This window comes from Corythoichthys intestinalis, chromosome 1 (genome assembly GCF_030265065.1).
Source record: "Corythoichthys intestinalis isolate RoL2023-P3 chromosome 1, ASM3026506v1, whole genome shotgun sequence".
NCBI lineage: Eukaryota > Metazoa > Chordata > Actinopteri > Syngnathiformes > Syngnathidae > Corythoichthys > Corythoichthys intestinalis.
Window position 1 is genome coordinate 57,682,946 of NC_080395.1, and position 21,381 is coordinate 57,704,326.

A 21,381-nucleotide genomic window follows, 5' to 3' on the forward strand; every position below is an offset into this window, starting at 1 on the left:
AGAGAGCCATGACATTATGTTCTGCACAAGTGTATGTAAACTTTTGACCACAACTGTATATACACCAATCACTGCACTTTATCTTCCTGGGCTGTGACAGAGTAAACACCATCTGTGGGTGATTTTAGCACCCCTGTATCATCTCAATTCCTGGACCTGGTTGACATTTTAAAGGTCGCATTGGATTTTTAAGCAGGTTCTTTCAACTGCTTTCTGTTCAGAGAAAATAACATCTATGGTTGTTATTTTCAAGCAACAAAATCCATCATATGGTCTCATATTTATCCTGCCAGCTGGAGCAAAATCCGTTGATGCCTTTTCCAAGTGGTCTATTCCCACAGCAACAAATTGGGGACACAGGGAAAATGTGGACATTTTCTGATACAAAAAAAGGGGGAAATAGAAAAAGCCAGCCTGTGTCCTAAATTCCCTTAACCCAAGTTAAAATAATTCATCTAAGCATGTCACCAAAATATTTTTAATAGTTTTAATGGGCTTTTTAAATGTTCACGCAGCAAATAAACTGGACATTGTGGCAGTTTGTTTTTTTACAGGACATGGAAATTAGAATGGTCAGTCTTCCTATGTAGAAATTTGACTTGTTTAGGGACATACCTGGTATCATACGAATTCATTACCAGACATACAGGTGAAAATACAATGGACAATTGGATCCTACCCATTTCCAGTATTCAAATAGGATAACTCACGATCCACATCAGGTACACTCAATACACACACAGTACAATAGTTAATACTGAAGTTGTATAAAACATTTTTTCAAAGACTCTTTTGATCACACAATCAGCAATTTATGTGACAATCTATATTCTACAAACTGTGGTGTGGAACTGTACTGCATCGTATTGAGGTCATAAGGACTGATTTTAGCCATTTTTTTGTTGACTTTTTACATCTGCCTACATTTTACACATTTTCCCAAAATATATTCATTGCGTGTCAGATAAACACAAACTTGGGTCAAACATCACATTTAAGGACAGGAAGTATTCCCAGAGAGTAAGGGAAGCGTTATTAAAGCAAAAAAACAGGAATTTTGATGAATATCAAAACTGCTGCAATTATCTCAGTTGGAAATATTTTAGGAATGTTGAGAAACTCAGTGCGCAAATATTTTCGCACAAATGTGTGAAGTCGCTGCACATTGTTTTTTATGTTATTATCAGGGACATTAAATACTAGTATATAGTAGAGCAATGCAAATTAATAGTGCTTAGAATTCGTTGATGAAAGCGTAAGACTAATGTACAGCGATGGAGGCCAGAAGCTGCCTTGCATCATCTATGACTTGTACTTTCAGAGGGCAGGGGAAGTGATTTGCTCCCCGGCAACTGTCAGCTTTTCCCCTTCTTGGTCCACACTGATGATGATGATGATGGTAGTCAGACAAGGCATAAGCACAGCTGGTCCGCTCCCGGCCGCCGCTGAGCTAACCCTGCTTCTGCTTCTTGAGGTAACGAGCACGCTGGGACAAAGCCATTCCCATCACGTGTGTGCTGAGAATGCTGGCAGGGAGCAGAGCTGTACTCACCCAGCCCTGCAGAGAGAAATTACACGGTCAGCTGGTGGCATTTACAAATAACAAATTAACATTCATAAATGATTTTCAACCACGGAGGAACAACTGTTACAACAAAGGTGCTTTTGTTAAAGAAAATGTGGGCAATTATTATAAAATGTTACCAAGACAGTCCATTTATTTAATCTTTTTTCATTCTTTGAACAAAGACGAACGTCTGCTGTGTGTTTAGCTTTTTATTTTGTCAACAATTAAGCTTCACTTAGGGTACATTTGACTGGAATCCATTAGTGCTTTAACCTTTTCTTCGCACGGTTATTTATTTATACCCTGATCCTCTACAACGTTGTTGTACGAACCACATAAAAAAGGATTACATTCATGGACTGCCTGTAATAGAGATGTCCCAGTCCAATCTTGCAAGGCTGGGTAGTCATAAGAACAAAATACAATTTGAGGTCGATATCTGTGATCAACTGTGAAATATTTGATTGTTTTATTGAACACACTGTATAAACGTAAGACGGTATTAAAAATTAAATGGAAAAAAAGAAACAAAGAAAAGTGTGTTGTAGTTCAGTGCAGTTTACAAGCTCAAGGGGGAGTAATACGTTAATACTCATATATTATTCATATTCAATAATGTATCGAAAAGTAAAAAATCATACTCCTCTTGATATATACAGGGAATTTTAAGTATTAGTGTAACGTGCAAGCCTTTATCCAATATTAATATACATATGAAAAAAAGCACCTATATGTACAATCGCATGTACACCTAACCTTATCAATAATTGTGTTATCGTTTCTCAAATAGTATTTTGACGCATATAATGCAGCATATACATACATCCACATAGATACAGTCCCTGTGTTACGACGTGCTAGGGCTGAATGATATTGGAAAAAAACTGCCGTTGCGATTTTTGGGGGTTTGCCATATATATTGCGATATTAAAACTAGAAGAATTTTTCACTAGACTTGAATAGCTCTGTTTGGGAAGACTTTGGTTGATTCACTATGACTACATTGTGTTCATCAGAGATGTCCCGAACCGATCACATGAATCGTAAATCGGCGATCGCACCATTTTTCAGCGGATCGGAATCGGGTGAAAAGTATCGTGTTTTTAATTTAAAAAATATATTTATGTTTTTCTGCTTCTTGCTTGTACAGTCTCTCACCCTCCCTCCTGAAAAGCAGTGCGACCAAACTCTTTTTCTTGGTCACCAGTGCAGCTGGATTTTGGTACTTAAAGCTAATGATGATAGACAGATTTGTAACTTTGTAACTTCCGCACACATATAAGAGTGTATGTTCCCACGAAGGTCGTATTTGCACACACGAAGAACAGCACACACACGAGGAAGAGCACATTTACTCCTACGAAGAAGTCGTGCAGCCGAGTGAGAGAGGGGAAAGATTATACAGTAGCTTAGCTCGCTGTCTAGCTAGGATTTAGCTCCAAGTCTTGTATGTTTGTTTTTGGATAGTTATTTAGAGATTCAAGGGGTATTTAAGGGTTAATTCCGACCTATGCGGAAATTCGGGTTACGTCGCCAGCGTGGATACGGAATTCGTTCGTAACCCCGGGCCCACGTGTATACACATATTCGTTTATGATTATGACTGATTTGTATATTTATGCAATACTATACAGGCTTTTCCCTACATATTAATAATCGTGGCGCTGCGCCACACCAAAATAAAAGCTGCCACACCTTGCAAATGAGATTTTTTTTTGTGAAATTCATTCTAATTATTAATTCGCATTATTCAACGTGACGTCTAAATGAATATAAGAAGCTCATTTTTAAGCGCTATTTGCCATAAGTAGTCTGAAATAGCATGACAAATACAAATTGTTCCTTTACACGCTTTATTTTGAAAAGCGCATCAGTTCTCCTACTCGAGTACTTTGGCACGGAGATCGAAATGGGGAGAAAATCCACAGAAAGGCATTTGAAGTTAATGAATTTACCTCTGTCTTATACTGTAAAAACGACCTTAAAATTGACATTGACGTTAGGCCGAATTGTCGCCTCCTAGCATAGCATTTGCTCGGCACTGACATCACTCGTTGTAATTTCAGATGAGGATTTCGAAGTACAGTATTTTGGAAAGACGAAAGTTCCTGAATACGAGGGTCCGCTAACAAAATGACCATTACTGTTGTGGTGATCTAGACCATCACACGTTTCTAAATGTTGAGTTAGCGTCTGAAGCTGATTAAATACTTCAGAACGTGAGTACCACACAAATCAAGGTGAGTGTTAAGAATCCTGCACCTATTATTTCAAATAATCATAAATTCATAATTGTATTATTTAACTTTAAATTCTGGTGTTGAAAAAGGTTAATTGTCTATAAACTATAGACATTATCATAACCTGGCATATTCCTTATACCAAAAAAAATTACAAGACAGATGGTGTATTTACATTGAAGTATTTTTCATCTCATTGAAACAAATCATTATACTGTATGAATTTGCACTAACAATTAGATGAGTAACTCCAACAAAGACTTCAGTTTAAACTGAAGTCAGATTGACTAATGTAAATTACACATATTTGATTTAAATCCAAATGGGTAAAACATTGAATGTGATTCAGAATATGGACCAGGTCATATGTCATGATGTCAAAAATGGCATCACAGACTGATGAATGGGAAGCGCTGCTGAGGGCAACTGTCGGCCATTGCGTTGACAGTGCCCATCTCAACAGTGAACTATGAGAGAGATTTGCCTGCAATGAACAGAGTAAGACATTTAGTCAACTGTACATTTAGTCAACTGTACAATGTAAATTAAGCCTGAGTTATACTCCCGTGTTGCGGTGACGGCGTAGCGACTACGGCGTCATTCGACATTCGATAGTTCTGCGGTGAGGGAACGCGTTGCTCTGTAATTCACCGCCAAGCCACTAGAGGGATGTGGCGTTATGTTTGTACGGTTTTGGGGCATGCTTGTTTACTTCCGCTAGTCGGAGAAAAAATAAACAATGCAAGATGGAACTCTTGAAAGTAAATATTCTGCTCATCAACACTGAATAAATAATGAACATACAAATGTTGACGGGCAGGCGACGCAGAAGACTGTTTCGAGGCGGTCTGGCCGACTTTTGATGCCGCACAGAGAGTTTTAGACTCGGGTGGAGAGAGCTAGCTGTGGCGGCTAGCTTCAAACTGGCGTCGAGCACTGCGTTCAAGGTCTGCAAAGCCCTCCAGCCTGATTTGTTTGCCGTGTCCTACAACCAGCCAGTGGGAAGCCATAGCAGATTTCTGGCGTCTAGGGAACTTCCCAAACTGCGTTGGGAGGCTTGATTTTAAGGTTATCATAAAAAGCACCGAGGCACTCTCAATCAGTGATGATGTATTGTGTGTGTGAACTTTCTGTTATTGAAAATTAAAGATCAAAACAACTCTTTTGACACCAAATCTGTGCTTTATTCTTCATATACTTGAAACATATGTACACAGTAAATGATGAAGTGCACCAACCAAAAATACGACATAAAGTGATAAAAAGTTGGCAGTTTTTGGCCGACTGGGTCACCGCTTCGTGTGGCCACTCGATTCCGAACACCCACGTCTCGGTGGTTCTTCCATTTTTTTTTTCCGATCGCCGACCTTGCCATTTGGCAATCACAATAATAATGTCTTGACGAGACTTGCTCTTCGATGATACTCCCGTCGGCTTGGTGCATTTTTGCGTGTAGAAAATAATGTTTGAGTCTATTCTACAATGGCGGTGTTTTCGCGGTAAACCGGAAACAACAGTCTGAGCGGACCAATCACAGTCCGTTTTCGTCACGTCATACACGTCTAGGTGACGCGAAGGTTAGAAAATTCGAGAGGCGCGGGTAAGCCTACGGCGTAGGGTCGTAACTCGATTCTTCCTTGACGGCGTAGGTCTGACGCGGAAGTATAACTCGGCCTTTAGAGATGCTTGAGTGTCTTCGTTTCCTAGATTTTTTTTTCCTGTTCGTGAGTAGGTGAAGACAGACCTGTGAATCAGGGGGACCATCTTGCAGCACGCCACACTAAAAATTGACCATTTATTGTGGATTTCACTTTTTATTTATTTAGTCCAGGAAAATCAAATGTTCGCAAGCAGGATGCAAACTTTACAAAAGTTAAGGTTCTAAGAAAAAAAAAAAAAAAAATCTTATTTGTCATGATATGAAACAAATTCGCCGCGGCACATGATGGGGTTGTTCGACTAACGCGGCTCACCACCACCACCACAGCTTCAAAAAATCATGGGGGAAACACTGCTATATTTTTAAACTTCTTGAACACAGCGAATGACTGACAATTTTTCAATTCCGTTTCATAATTGTTACATAAATTAACACAACAGAAACACACCATTGCAATTTATTAGTTTTCATCTTGGATGTTTCAAAATTGCTTGTGCCCCTTAAAATATAAAAAGCAACACTCTGATTTGGATGTTTTTGAAAACTGTGGCAAAGTTGGTTATTGTATGCTTTGGACATTAGTTGAGCTGTTTTGAATGACTAAATTGTAGAATTTTGAAAAAGTGCTTAAATTGACATACTAAGCTAAGTTGAATATTAAGCAATGTATATTGCTTAATATTCAACTTAGATGCTGCTGTACAGTATACTGTGGAAAAAAAGTATACTAAGCTAAGTTGAATATTAAGCAATATACAATATATTGCTTAATATTCAACTTAGCTGCAATTGTACAGTATACTGTACAGGTAGTCACCGGGTTATGACACACCAGACTTGCGTGATTTCGACTTTACGTCGCGTGTCTCGTCCGCTGTTTTGTCTCCAGTCTTTTTTGAAGTCGCGTAACAGTGTCTTCTCACCCGCCACCTGTCAGCATTGATGGTCAGTATATTACTTGTCATTTTTTAATTTTGTTATTTATTAGGTCTAATTATGTAAATGGTTGATATCTACAGTTATTGTTATGCATATCTGGTATTTCATTATAATACAGTGTATGTGCGGTCCGCTCTCCTTTGTTGCACTCGGATTTGTTTGACGTCATGCCAGTGGTATTTTCTGTTGCATGGGTGAACACCAGTTAACATTTCAGAAAGGCAGACAAAACGGTAAACGACATGGGCTCAGCAATGCCCACCTCCCCTCGTTAGCTCGCTATCAGCCCGCTGGCCTATTGAGCAGCGTTTATTTTCACCGCTGGACCATGTCCACTAATAGCTGCTGTTTTACTTGTCGAATGGCCCAAGATTTGGACCTTATTACTAGTGTTGCACCGATACCATTTTTTGGGCCCGATACCGATACAGATACCTGACTGTGCAGTATCGGCCAATACCGATACCATTCCGATACCACTGTTTGCAAAAAAAAAAAAAAACGTGTGTGTGTGTGTGTGCGTATAACGGATGCAACGATACAGTTAAGTCACGGTTCAGTACGATTTTCGATACAATTCAATACATTTAATGCTCTGAAACAGAAAATACAACTGTTATTATTATTATTATTATTATTTTTGTTTTTTTGCTAACAAGCAAAAATAACAGTGCCAGCATATAGACAAGCATTTTAGTGCATAATATTTATGTGCTTACTTCTTACTGATCTGAATAAATTTTGTATATAAGTGCTGAGAACAATCTTTACTGTTTGTAAAGTGGGTCACACTGTTGATTGCTGCAGCTCTCTTAGCAGATATTTTTAACATCCTATTTGTGGTCCGAGTCCATCTGTAACATGTACTGAATTAACAGTATTTGCAGCATTATCTATAGTCACTGGTATGGGTTGATTTGGCCTTCTTAACTTCCATTCAGTCATGGCGGTTTCTATTTAATCAATGTAGTCTATGGACTACGCGTCGCTCTGGGCTCACGCAGCTAATGGCATGGGATCTAATGTAGTACATCTAGGTTACTATTTGATTATATCTAGTGTGTGCACGCGAGAGTTGGCATGGGATCTAACATAGGACATCTAGATTGCTATTTGATGATATCTAGTGTGCGCGCTGCGCCGCTTGAGTGTTTTCTGGCCACAAAAGTCACTTCTGCTCATTACTGCACAACACCAGCATAATATGAAAATCGACTTTCATAAACAGGACGAGTTTGAAGTACGGCGCTCTTAATTTGCCACTCAATGTTCATCATGAAACCATGAGTTTGCTGAGTCTCCCACGGTCTTAACCTTTCTGATCCCTTCGGCTGTATAACAGTAAGCGTTAGCTTACGCATGCTAATCGTTTGTGAGTATCATGTTAAATGAGCAGTGTAACATTGTGGATATGCGTTGTAGTGTACATCCGAAATAATGAAGACGAAGGTGTAAATTTCGTGTGGTAATTTCGAGACAAAGACATACAGATGTAATGATTTGGGTAGTTAGCTCACGTGGGGAGGACAGTATATTAGCGTTCAAATGATGCCAGTACATGGTATCGGCACCCTAAATGTTGGTACTCGTCGATACCGATACCACTAATTCGGGGCGGATCGGCGCCCCCTGCCGATACTGGTATCGGTGCAACTTTACTTATTACCCTTGGTATTATTGTGCAGCCTTTGAGCTATGTTTTTGTAAGCAAATATGTCTCTATTGATTTACTTATAGCATTATTGTACGCTCTTTGTCATTATTGTATTTTATTTTCTAATAGTGTGTTCAAATATATTTCAGTTGTAAGAAGAATTATGGTGTGATCGGTGTTACCAGAGGGAAGTAAAATCTAATTTTTTACTTCATTTTATTGATATGACATATAATACATGTTGGATAGTTGAGTATTTAGGGGTACTTAAAGGGTTATTTCCAACTTATGCGGAAATTCGTGTTACGTCGCCAGGGTAGGAACGGAACTCGTTCGTAACGTGGGGACTACCTGTATGGACATGGATTTTTTTTTTTTTTTTCCTTATGTGTATGTGTGTGTGAGCGAGTGATGTCAGACTCATGCATGCATGCATGCACACACACACTCTTACTAAGGTCTCACTTCTTTACTGCACAGAACACAGTGGAGAGCAATTACTGTACTGTGCTTAATTGGCTTAAAGATTTTAAATATATCTGCAAAGTCACTTGGCTGAACGCTATGAAATCTTCAAAGTGTCAGAGACCGACAGGACACACAGGTTAGCAAAATATATTGTGACCCACTTAAATAACCACTTCAAATAGGAGTTTAACGAGTCTTAAGTGACACATGTCTGCCTTTAACGAGGTCATAAATCAATGCCGTTAGTTAAGTCACGCAAGTATTTCTGCAAGTACAGACTATGTGGCTGCATTGTCATTGTAGTATCGTTAACCATTGGATACATCAATTGCGCTCAACACTATGGATGTATTGTACTATTGTTGACCATTAGATAAATGAATTGTGCTTAAAACTATGGACGTATTGGTTTTTGGAACCATTTGTTTCCCTACGAAATACAATGTTAAATGCAACAATCAATTACAAGAAAATACATATACAGTATAAACTAAAAAACAATACACTGACATCTAAAGGGCTCACTGTAAATATTGTATAAGCAAAAAATTACAAATGTATAGACTACATTTATTTGGTACGATTATGTTAATTAATGTTAAAGAACCTATTCCTGGTATTATTTGGTCAACACGACTAAAAGTATGATAAAACAACTTTGAAATTAACTTCGGCCGCCCAGCTTGCGCCGTAAACGTTTTTTCAGACATGATAAGAACATCAACAGAGCACTCATGCCCCCTACTGGGAAATGTTGAACAAACGGGCAACAATATAATCAGCCCAAAGACATGATCAGCATAATCAAAGAGCGCTCGAAGTGCTTCCCGCTCAGGGTAAAGAAAAACAAACAAAAAAAAACTCCTGGGCAAGCGCCCAATATATAGTACAAACCCAATTGGATAAGGCAATGAAAACATATATTCCGAGCTGCTGCACGAATTGTGAGGGGGGGTTGTCGGTGGGGGGTTTTGTATGAATCGGTGGTGACTTCATTTCTCTTTTGGATAGATGTGAAGAAGCGATCCGCGGTTCCAAAATGAGTTTATTGTACCATCGATTTAAGGGAGCGAGCCAGTTGCCTGTCCCAGCAGTGAACATGTATTAAGAACGGACCAAGCTGGATGTGTGTGTGGAGAGGTGCATGTATGAGTTTTCTTTGTTGTAATGTACATAAGACATCTCCCGTGCCAGGCTAGCTGAGCTTTAGCCTTTCAAGATTTTACAATGGCTCAAAATTTTCAAAATCATCAGCAACAGCGAGGGAATTTGTCAAGTCCTCAATTTCCAACCTAAAAAAACGTGCCACGGATGAAGCGCTTTGGCACTGTATGAGGAAGTATGTAAAGGAGAAAAAAACTATAAACTAGGGTGACCAAACGTCCTCTTTTGCCCGGACAAGTCCTACTTTCACGTAGTGTCCTCGTGGTCCGGGCGGGTTTTATAAATTCATAAAAATGTCCGGTTTTTATGAATTTTTTTAGTTTTATTCACGGGACCAATTTGAAGAGAATCCCTCCGACCGCTGGGTGGCAGCAGTTGACATGGCTCCTACGAGAATGGAGGGAAGTAGTAGTTCTTCTTGTTTTTGTTGTCAGTTTACCCCTATCATGAGGCATTACCGCCATCTACTGGGTTGACGATTTGGCCACAATGCCTAAAGTTTTTTTTTTTTTTTTTTAAATGATAAATACGTATCTAATGGCAGCTGTTGACTTCTGTCTGAGCTTTGACTGTAAAATCCAGTTTGGTGCCGCATCGGCACGCTGCCGATGATTGTAAACTTTTAGAGCAAAGTTTGATTTTTGCCTCAGCTAGCTATTAGTAAGCTAAACCGCGCTAGGCATTATGGGAAACGTAGTTTTGAACTGCTACGTTTGGAAACATGCTGATTGAATAGTTTGTCAGTTTATTTCGGTTTTTGTTTGTGTGCAATCTAGAACATTGAATGAGAACATCAATTGAATGGGAATAAATAGTTTGAAGCACTTTTCTTTTGGCGAACATTATTTTTTGAGATATATGTTTTTTGTTGTATTTTCACTATATGATACTTATGTTTGTTGTGAAGGAGTTGCCGAAGCTTACGCCAATAAACGGCGCAGTCAAAGGTACGAATCTGAACACCTGGTCCACTCTTTCTCTCTGCCTTACACCCCACTGTGGATGAAAGGAAAACTACTGCGTCAGTCAAAGGACAAATCGCACTCATTGGCTTGATCCCTAATTAATTTAAAATTTGCCATTGACACCTTGTGGCATATTTAAATCACGAACATACATAATTAAAGAGTGACACATGGAATTCCGGCAGCGTGGCCATGTGACGTCAACAACAATGGCGAGCTACTAGTTAAAATAATTTAACAAATTTTATTGATTTTCTGCATATAGGAATAGACGACTGCACTGTATTAAGGAGAGGATGACCAGGGCTGTGTATTGTGAGATTTGGGGGAATTACAATGAAAGCATTGAAAATGGGTCTTGACTGGGTCTTCCAACATGACACTGTTGCCAATGACAGAATAACCAAAGAGTGGCTTTGTAAAGAGCATATCAAGGTTCTGGAGGGGCCTAGCCAGTCTCCAGACCTAAAATCACAAGAAAACTTTAGGAGGGAGCTCAAACTCTGTTTCTCTGCGACAGCCCAGAAACCTGACTGATGGGTGGGCCAAGATCCCTCCTGCAGTGTGCAAACCTGGTGAAAAACTACAGGAAATGCTTGGCCTCTGTAATTGCAAACAAAGGCTACTGTACGAAATATTAACATTTGTTTTCTCAGGTGTTCAAATACTTATTTGCAGCTGTATCACAAATCCTTTAAAAAATCATGCATTGAGATTTCTAAATTTGTCATTTTAGATTCTCTCTCTCACAGTGGACATGCATATACGATGAAAATTTCAGACCCCTCTTTGATTTTTAAGTGGGAGAACAATAATATACCAGGGTGCTCAAATACTTATTTTCTTCACTGTACATTTTTGAGCCATTAACTTTTCATAGTTGACTGATATTCACAGATTTGAGCACTTTGGCAGCAGTGCAGTACAGGATGTCACATTTCCCATATTGTCAGTCTCCTGTGTCTGCAGTTGTTCAAAACATGGCATAAAAGGCATAATTTTGCTTCATATTATAACTTGAGGGCTATGTTTTCAGTGCCAGCTACGTAAGAACATTGTTAAAAAATGTACATTGCACATAAAATGTAAATCTTAATTTGAAGGGGGGGGGGGGGGGGGGGGGCAACGATCTTACAGAAAAATAAGGTCAGATTTGATTCAGCAGCCCAAAATTATCTAAGAATGAGTGATTTCATCAATGCAGCATTCCTTGGGTAGGCAAAAATTTGGGTGCACTTGACTAAAGGGGGAATGTAAAAAAAATTAGGACACTTATTTTTCGGGCAAGTTCCCTAAAATGTTCATTTTGAGTCTTGACCTCCACAGGCAAATTCGGAACCTACAGGCAGCATTAAGTCCGCAATTAACTCATTCAGTCCCAGACATCATGTCACAAGACAAGACATCCCTTTCTTTTAGGCGCCACAGAATATTGTGTTCTATTGCTACTTGAACATAATTTACAAAAAGATGACATTCCCATCTTTCATCATTAAAAAATAAGGTTTGTTCCTACTTTTTTTTTTTCTTCAGTTATGTGCAGTTGAACATAATAAAAAACTGTTTATACATCTTTGGTGGTGAATGAGCTGATTAATCAGCCCTTGGAAAAAAATCGGATCTAGAATACACCCACCATATTTCATTCTGATCATCCACAAATAATGGAGAAGTAGTCATCTCAGTAGGTGTCACCAACAAGAGGAAAAATAAAGGAATAAGAACAAAGCGAGCCAGATCTGGAGCTCTCCCTGCGGGTGGTCTAAAATTATTTTAACATAAAAATTAAGTTGCTTATGATGATATCTATACACATTTGGAGCCTTTAAATATCGTATATGGACTATTATCACGTTTAAAACTAGCAACAAAACAAAAAAAACAAGTGTATTTTGACAGTTACAGGAAACAATTGCCACTGATTTGGTGGGGCATTTGCTAAGGAATTAGGCCTCAGTATAAACAGAAACCCTAAATGAGATGACAGCTGATCGGATCAGGTGTAAAAAAAAAAAAAAAATTGTGATTCAGATATCATTGGTTTGTAAAACAATTTGAAATTAGTTGCAAGAGTACAGGGGTGGTGCCACCTACACATTAGTCCTTTCAAAATAACACCACGTACCATGACGGCGTGAGGCAGGTAACCATTGGTTTGTGTCTGAAGGCCTACAGTGTTTAGCTCAGCAGCAACGTAGCGCTCCGGGCTCGGTTTGTCCAGTGTGGGCCTCCGGATTTTACTCAGCTTCGTTGCCACGAAAAATGGTAGAACACTCTGAAGAAAGGGAAGTTTGACGGTCAGCTCAACCTGTCTGACTTCAAATGTGTTTTTGTTTTAAGTTCCCACAACTTGATACATCATAGGAATCTTGTTTAAGATAGCTATTAAGCTCAAGCAATGTATACGTTTGTAACGATTTTTTTTTTTTATGTAATCACAAAGACTTGGAAAGGCTCTACCTGGATAATGACCCCCTTGCTCTTGTATTCGGCTTGCAACCCTCTCGAAAAGAAGTCCACAAATGCCTAGAATATAAATAATGCTTTGGTTCAGAATTCGTTCATTGACGGAAAAATATACATCCTAATCTTTCCAAACATCATACCTTAAGTATTTGCTTTAGAATAAAAAAGAACCCTTGAACCCTAACACAAATTACTATATGCAAGAAACTGACATTTTGAGTTGTGTAACCATTTAAACCACAAGAGTCAGACTGATTCCACAAGAGTCAGACTGATTCCACAAAGGGCCACGGTGTGTCCTGGTCTATGTTCCAACAGATCCAGCACCGATATTTCAACCAATGAGGTTTTTTCTAAAACAAGAAGCACTTGACCGCAATCAACTGATTACACTTGTAAGACACAACATTGGTGAAAGAGTATTCATCTCGTTTGGTTGGAGTGAAATCCAGCACCCCTGATTTAACCATTCTATTCAGTCATTTTGGAGATAAATGTTTATTTTTTTAAACAAAAATATATTGTTTTTAACCCTTTAGCAGTGACATGTTAGAGGTTGACCCTGGAAAATGTGACACATAAGAACCATTCTCTTAAAAAAATGAATAAATATATTTTTTTAAGAGAAAAAGACAAGAAAAGGGAAGCAACAGAAAAAGAAAAATACAGAAAGAAACACACCAAAGTATACGGTCAAGTGTCCAGATTAAGAGTTTGGCAAGGTAACTCTTCTGTTCTGCCTCAAAATAGTGTGATTAATGGAAGTCAACAGCTCATGTTATAGCCACAATAATAAAATCTTGTTGGTCAATGACACAAGTAAGGCAGAGCCCAGTCCATCTGATTCTCGGCAAGAGACAGGGTAGGCCCTGCACTGGATAATGCAACCATTTACATTCACACCGACTATATGTACAATTTAGTCTTCAATGAACATAACGTTAGGCATGTCACGATAATTTTTAGTATATTTTCCCAGAAACGATAGCAATAAATGACATTTTTTTCCCTGCTTGCATAATCTTACAGCATAAATCATCATCATGAAAAATCATAATAAATCATTAATCGTTTGATGTGGTGTAAGCATCCGGTATCACACTTCATTATACATTTGGAATAAGTAACAAACTCTTCACCTTGGATGCAGAGTAGATGGTCAGCAGAGGAACGGGATACATTCCACTGGCAGATGAAATGTTGAGAATGGCACCCTTCTTCCTGATATCAAACAACAGGTGACTCAGAGTGAAGAAATGTTATTTAATCAGTATTTCATCAATCAGCAACCATTTTCACTCAAAACCAAAAAACATGACATTTGGGAATATTCCTACCATAATGTTTTACGAAATTTCCGGGTTTGCAGCGAGTCAGTAACAGGCACACTTTTGCAAATAATACAATGTTTAATGTAGAAAAAGGAAGAAAACAAGAACAATGACGCCAGCGCTAGATTGCTTCTAAAATCCCCGCGCTACTGTTAAAGCACACAAGAACAGTCAAAACTCTTACCGATTGATAATCGGGCAGAGAGCCTACGCTCAGTGGAGTTGCAGAGGAATACAGGCGTAGTTGACTCTTGGGTCTCCAGAAAGGCTAAAACAGTGTTCAGCGTTTTGCAGCTACGAAAACTTCTATCGGAGAGGAAAACGTCCTCGTCTTATATAGGGATGCATGACGTCAGGAATTAGGTCAGAGATGTCAGTCCCTTATCTCAAATGAGGACGCGCTACTCACCCCTTGTTACACATATCTTTGTAATCACGCATCACAGATACGTCAAAGTGGCGAGGAAGCAAAGTCATACATCACAGAGGCGCCAAAGTGGCAAAGCTATAATACGGTACGGTCACTAAGGGAACTAAGAGAAACAATGCAATAATGCTAATTCAATAGAATGCAATAATGCTAATTCAATCCGGGGCATATATTCCGGGTATATTTATCCCATCACATAAAAGCACATGATTTAGCAAGCAAGATTATACAGTCATCATTGTGTAGTTTGGAAATAATGTGCTCTGATACAATTACATTTGTAAAATTTTTTGGCTTTGACATTAGAACCTCAAAAAAATGGACCTCTCACCTCTCAACCATTTGAGGCAAAACAAGTCGTGTCATCTGGCAAAAAGATTGGGACAAACAGAGAGAAGACAAAATGTCAAGTAAAACATAAGACCAGGATAAAAACAGGAATAAAAATGTGCGCTCTGGACAAGCGTTTGTCCTTGTATGTGTGATTTGTGTGCGGTGAATCAAAGAGATGACTACAACAATTATAGCTGTGGGAGAAGGTTAAAGACTCAATACCTGACAAATTCCGTTAAGTCTAAGTGTTAAGAGAGTGGTTCAGGTGTTGCTTTAAGAAAAGCCAAGAATGGAGAAAATGAATAGGAAATTATTTATTACTTTAGGTCCATCCTTTTACATTTGTTGAGTTTCTAAATGTTTGGAAACAAATCCAAAACGAAAACAGATGGGCGACAACATAAGACATTGGCCAGATGAAGGGTTTTACAGAGAAAAACTGACAGCTCCAATCCTCCAGCAATGAGTTGTAATAAGAAAGTCCAGTAGTTACGAAATAACTAGTCAAATGGCAATCTTCTTCAATACGGAATACAAACACATACCGTATTTTTCGGACTATAAGTCGCACCTGAGTATAACTCGCACCAGCCATAAAATGCCCAACGAAGAGGAAAAAAAACATAAGTCGCACAGGAGTATAAGTCGCATTTTTGGGGGAAATTTACTTGATAAAATCCAATACATAGAACAGATATGTCATCTTGAAAGGCAATTTAAAACAAAAATACAGTAGAAAACAACATGCTGAATAAGTGTACAGTAAGATAATGTTACATGATGCATGAACAACGAAATGCGAACGTGGCCAATATGTTAACGTAACATAGCTATTAAGTTATTTAGATAACTATAGACCCTACCCACCAACGTCACAAAACCACGTGCTCGCTGTATGGTTCCGCCCACTTGTCCGTCATTTTGTCTCTGTATTAGCATTGGTTTCAATTGATCGAGGAATTTAAAATGCATTTCATGGAAGACCCGGTGCTTTCTGATGCCGTAAACTCACTGGATGTGTTGCATAAAAGGCGTTATGTGGAAAAGCTTCGTTCTATACAGTCACCAGATCCATATTTGATGCCCAAATCGATGTTTTTCGACCCACTGTCTTCGCCCTGTCTGCCTGACATCTGCTACGCTGATATTTACAATTATCTTGTCCACACAAAATCAGCCTATTCTCACGAAAATTTGAAAAACTTGAAGAGCTTGGAGGCTTATAAATACTTCGTTGCTGGTTGGGTGGAACAGGTCCTCGTCCACGAAAATTCGGCAGGAATCTATCTTGTGCTTGGAAAGGTGAGTTACGAAATTTTCAATTCAAAATCTTTTGTTATTGCTAACATCCACTGTCAAGTCTAATGTATTTCATGTCGTTTGTCAATGGAGTTAAGGCTTTTAATGTTTATATGGTTTAGTGATAGCACTCTCACTACATACATACGTGTATGTTGTCGGCGATTAGCCTAGCAATGATCTTAATTGGGGTTATTTGTCAGCCCAAACCCTCTAAGTATATCTTAAATGCATCTTACCGGATATAAAATGACTACTACATAGTCTGTGGTGATTTTTTGGTGCCCAGTTTTCACGTCGAATTGCAGCCGTCCATTTCGCTCTCCTCTTTGGATCCCTCGGAATACGGTAAAACTCCAAGTCTCTCCTTCCATCTTCTCTGTTAGTGCAACCAACAGCCACACACGCCTTCACCATTTTGATTATTAATGTTAAGGAGCAGAAAAACACGCCGTAAATAGGAGGAATGTACGTAGCCGTAACAGGTTAACACTATGTTTTCACGGACAATTGGGCGGTACCATTCAGGAGAGCGGAGTTGTGACGTCACGTGGGTAGGGTCTATAGCATAAAGAACATGCGATCAAGTTTACAAAACCATCAGTGTCACTCCAAAACACCAAAATAACATGTGAATTAATATAATAATGTGTTAATAATTTCACACATAAGTCGCTCCAGAGTATAAGCCGCACCTCCAGCCAAACTATTCAAAAAAAAAAACAAAAAAAAAACTGCAACTTATAGTCTGAAAAATACGGTAAGGGTCACGTGACTGTTTGGGCTGTTGTTTTTTAATTTAGATTTCCTCTCCTGTTTGGTTTAACATTTGAGCTTGTATATTTATTTTTTTACCATTTTGGCCTACTACAACTATTAAATGCTGGCCATGATGATAGCGATTGGTACTTACTGAAGAGGTACCTGATATAAAATGTTGAAAAAAAATCACTAGTCTAAGCGATTAGTTGACGACCTGTTAAGAGTCTACCCTGCTTCATTCCTAGAGTTAGCTGGAACAGAATGCAGCACCGCAGCAACCCTCGCGGTACCTAAGCGGTACGGAAGAATGGGAGAATGTTTGAGTTTGTATTACACTTGCACTTGCGTCTGCATGACACGTTTATCACCACACATCACAGGTGGCAGTCTGTTCTCCAATGTGTGCCATTATAGATGTATTCGTTTTGACATTGAAGTTCTTACCTGGCACACTGATGTTATGTTGATATTCACCAAGGTGTCAATGAACTGAAACAAGGATAAATAGCTTGAGGTTAAATATGTGCATTTGTGGTAAACTGTATATGGAATTTAAATTAATAGAGAACACATTGGAAAAATACAGCTTTGCTCTTTACAGTGTGCATGAAACTCCGCTTCCTTCACACTGCCGTTACTCACTAGAAAACTAATGCATATGTCACTGACTTACATTATCGAGATTGGGGACACTGAGGAAGAATTCTGGGTAAGAATAGGATATTCCAACATTGTTCACTGTTGACATACAAAAAAATAATAATAATTTGGTGTTTCTCCGCAATGTAGCCTGTAGGGGTCAGCAAAAGACAATGAAAAATAGACTTGGGAACGAAATCTGTTTAAATCAATACAACAAATGCCTGTATGCAAATTTTAATCTAAATTGGTCAATGTTGTTTAACGATGGATGTAAGATTGCCCCTTACCTAATACTCCAATCTCCAGTCCTGCAAGTCCATCTTCTATCTTGGAGTAAATATTTACTGAACTGAAGTCTGCTGCAATGGTTTTTGTCTCCACACCACATTTGCTCGCTGTAGGCATAATGCAATTTTCATAAATATAAAGAAATTACTTGAATGTTTACACATCATATTTTTTGGACCATCTCGTGTGTCCAAAAATCTGAATATTAATGTAGAGAATGTAGGAAACTAGGGCAAGATATAGGCATCAGCACTCACAGCCAAAGAGAGGCTATTACAAAACCCCTTAATCTCTGTGGAAATCCCTCCTCTAATACTTTAACTGTAAGAACTCACATTAATATATCTGTATTCAATTAAAATACTTCATATCAATTTAACTTAGTTACCAATCATGCATGTTTACTCAAGTTCAACACCAAAACTAGTGCTGCGATAAACTAAACAATAAACCTTTTATCGCCATTTTTATGAATAGACCATTTTGCGCTCCCTTGTAGTCTATATTGATGGATTCCATATACTATAGTAGTGGTACCACAAGTCAGCGTCCCTCTTCCCACTCAATAACCATACTTTTCATTACCTTACCCATTATCAGGGGTGGAAAGTAACAAATTTAATTTACTTTTGTTACTGTAATTAAGTACTCTAATTTTTTGTGCAACTTGGGATTTTTTTTGTTTTTCTTTCAATCAGTCATTTTACTTTAACATGAGTACATTCTTGGAATTAATTTACACAATTACATTTTAAATTGCTTCCCTAAAAAAGTTTAAAAAAAAAAAAAAAAAAAATGAAAACAGCAAGATGGGGTGGGGGGAGGACAGTTTTATGTCTGCATTTCCGTACACAGCATCTACCTGATTGGCTAATAACTGCAGCACCAGACAGCAACACATAGTCTGAATCTTATTATGTCAAGAAAGGCGTTCTGCATCACTGCCATATTCGACGTTCTTGCTTACAGTCACTATAGGTATCACAAATATAAACGCATAATCAGTAGGACAGGAAACTGGCAGCCATTGCGGGTCGGGGGACTCCTCTGACGGCCTCTGCTAGAGCGGAAGTTAAGTGATTTCATTACAAAAATACTCTTAACCTGCTGAAATCTTGGCAGAATTTTAAATAAAAATTAACGTGGCGATGATTCAGAAATTGTTACAAATATTATTAAGAATGCAGTAAAAATTACCGCCTCTCCGACATTTATGACAAACTACCCCGTTTGAAAACTTTCGACCAACCTACACTCAATTCAAAGTCCAGGCTCCACTGACTTGCTGATACAGTATGCTTATCGAATGGCACGGACACAAAATGGACAAAGTGTGACGACACCCGTTCACATTGGCTCACAGCGCACACCAGATATCTAGCTTTATATCTGTGATATCTATACCACAGATATGTCATAATATTCATAAAACACTATCTTTAAATGGAGATTGCAACTAGCTTATTAGGTTATTGTGGTCTAGCATTGAAGATATGAATGTTATGGCTGGTACCAAGGGACATAACATTATTAGGTAGCATATCTACCATAATTTACATCACCTTGAGAGCAGTATTCAATATTTTTTAGGGGGGAAATGCGTATACTCTCAAGAATCGGGAGTGTTGTCAAAATTGAACATTTGCCCAAGTCCTAAGAAACTGAATGCACTGCACTGCAATGATGCACTCGGCCGCAGAACACAAGGGGAAAAAAAAAAAATTAATCCATTATTAAGCCACTTTGTTATAAAAGTTGCAGGGTACAAATGGAGAGAAAAAAGTAGTGGCTTATAGTCCAAAAATATGATATACATTTGAGCAAAAATATGTATGCACTGGATAGTTTTATGTTGCAGCACTACTTGACGCATCTAACATTTGTAGCAGGTTAGTTTCATGTCATTTCAAAATTCAAGTGTGTGGTGGAAAAGCTGTCGTCATTGCTGAATAAATTTTAGTTACAGATACATGAAGCACAGATCTGCACCATTGAAAACACTAACCATAATGGCTACAAGTCAAAATCATTGTTGGATTTAATTTTTCAAACACCTCTTGGATTGGGTTATTAGACTATGGAAGCTTATTTTAGCTGAGGCTGCAAGGAAAAATAGTGTTGAGATCTTAAAGCAGAAGTAGTTGATTTACTTTGACTTAAAAAGACTGATGTTAATTTGTTAGATTAATACAGGTAGCGCTTGGGAAAATACTTACCAATTTCTTTGGATACTTCATCCAGCTTTTCTTGAGATCGACTTATAAGCACAATGGAAAAGCCTCTGCGTGCCAGCTAAAAAAAATAAAAGGACAACAGGAGAATAATTAGGCCTGATAGCTGTGGCACAAGTGTGTTATACTGTAGCACAGTACAGGCTGAAGGCTTTGAGGAAACATGTACATGCTCTCTGCTGGCTAACTTGCAAATAAATACAAGTTGGTAATTAATTAATCAGCCTTGACAATAAAAGAAGTAAAAATATCAGTCTAAGGATCAATAGATACTGGCCCACATACAGTTTGTATCAACCAATTTTCCAGACAACTAGTTCAAGAAAAACAGGAGGAGGACTTCAACTTTAGTGTCGACAAAAAAAAAAAAAAAAAAACGAAGAACAACAACTACTGGAGTGGTGACTTGAAAGGCCTTTAGCCTGTAATAATATAACACAAATTGTGTGCATGCGCGTGTTTGCATACCTCCTCCGCATAGGCTTTGCCAATCCCATCTGTAGCTCCCGTCACAACTGAGCAGAAAAAAAAAAAAAAACGTGAAAAACAAGACCTAATTTTAAATTGCTAACAAAAAAATTGATCGAGTCTACAATGAATTGTGATAGAATAGAGACAGGATATTTTAAGTGTCCCTGTGTCAGTAAAACAACATCTTAGAGGGCATGTTTTATTGTCTTGGCAAAGAGCAAAGTGATCTCTAAATTAATTAAACCATTAATGCTAATTTTTCAGTTGGAGTCTGGGTATATTTGGGGGAGGGGGTGGAGGCAGAAGTTCAACATGCTGCTGATGTTGACTTAAGGTGCACAGCATTGTATTTTAGCATAATATAGTGAAAATACTGTCGGAAGAATATTACCACAGAAAAAAAAGATACATTACAGATTTTCAGCAAAAAAACAGGATACAATGTAAAAAATATGCAAATATGTGGGGTCC

At 38.3% G+C, this 21,381-nt stretch overlaps 1 protein-coding gene across 1 annotated transcript in view; it reads right to left on the bottom strand.

Moving 5' to 3' along the window:
- Positions 1-462: 462 nt before the first annotated feature.
- Positions 463-21,381, bottom strand: part of hsd17b12b (hydroxysteroid (17-beta) dehydrogenase 12b) — a 38,337-nt gene continuing 17,418 nt past the window's right edge. Inside the window, exons 2-11 of the mRNA XM_057849988.1 lie at positions 20,908-20,954; positions 20,425-20,500; positions 18,208-18,315; positions 17,952-18,016; positions 17,723-17,767; positions 15,216-15,250; positions 14,263-14,344; positions 13,118-13,183; positions 12,783-12,932; positions 463-1,558 (exon numbers count right to left, since the gene is read on the bottom strand). Of these exons, the coding sequence (XP_057705971.1) occupies positions 1,451-1,558; positions 12,783-12,932; positions 13,118-13,183; positions 14,263-14,344; positions 15,216-15,250; positions 17,723-17,767; positions 17,952-18,016; positions 18,208-18,315; positions 20,425-20,500; positions 20,908-20,954 (782 nt within the window). The 3' untranslated portion in view covers positions 463-1,450. The remainder of the gene's footprint in view (positions 1,559-12,782; positions 12,933-13,117; positions 13,184-14,262; positions 14,345-15,215; positions 15,251-17,722; positions 17,768-17,951; positions 18,017-18,207; positions 18,316-20,424; positions 20,501-20,907; positions 20,955-21,381) is intronic.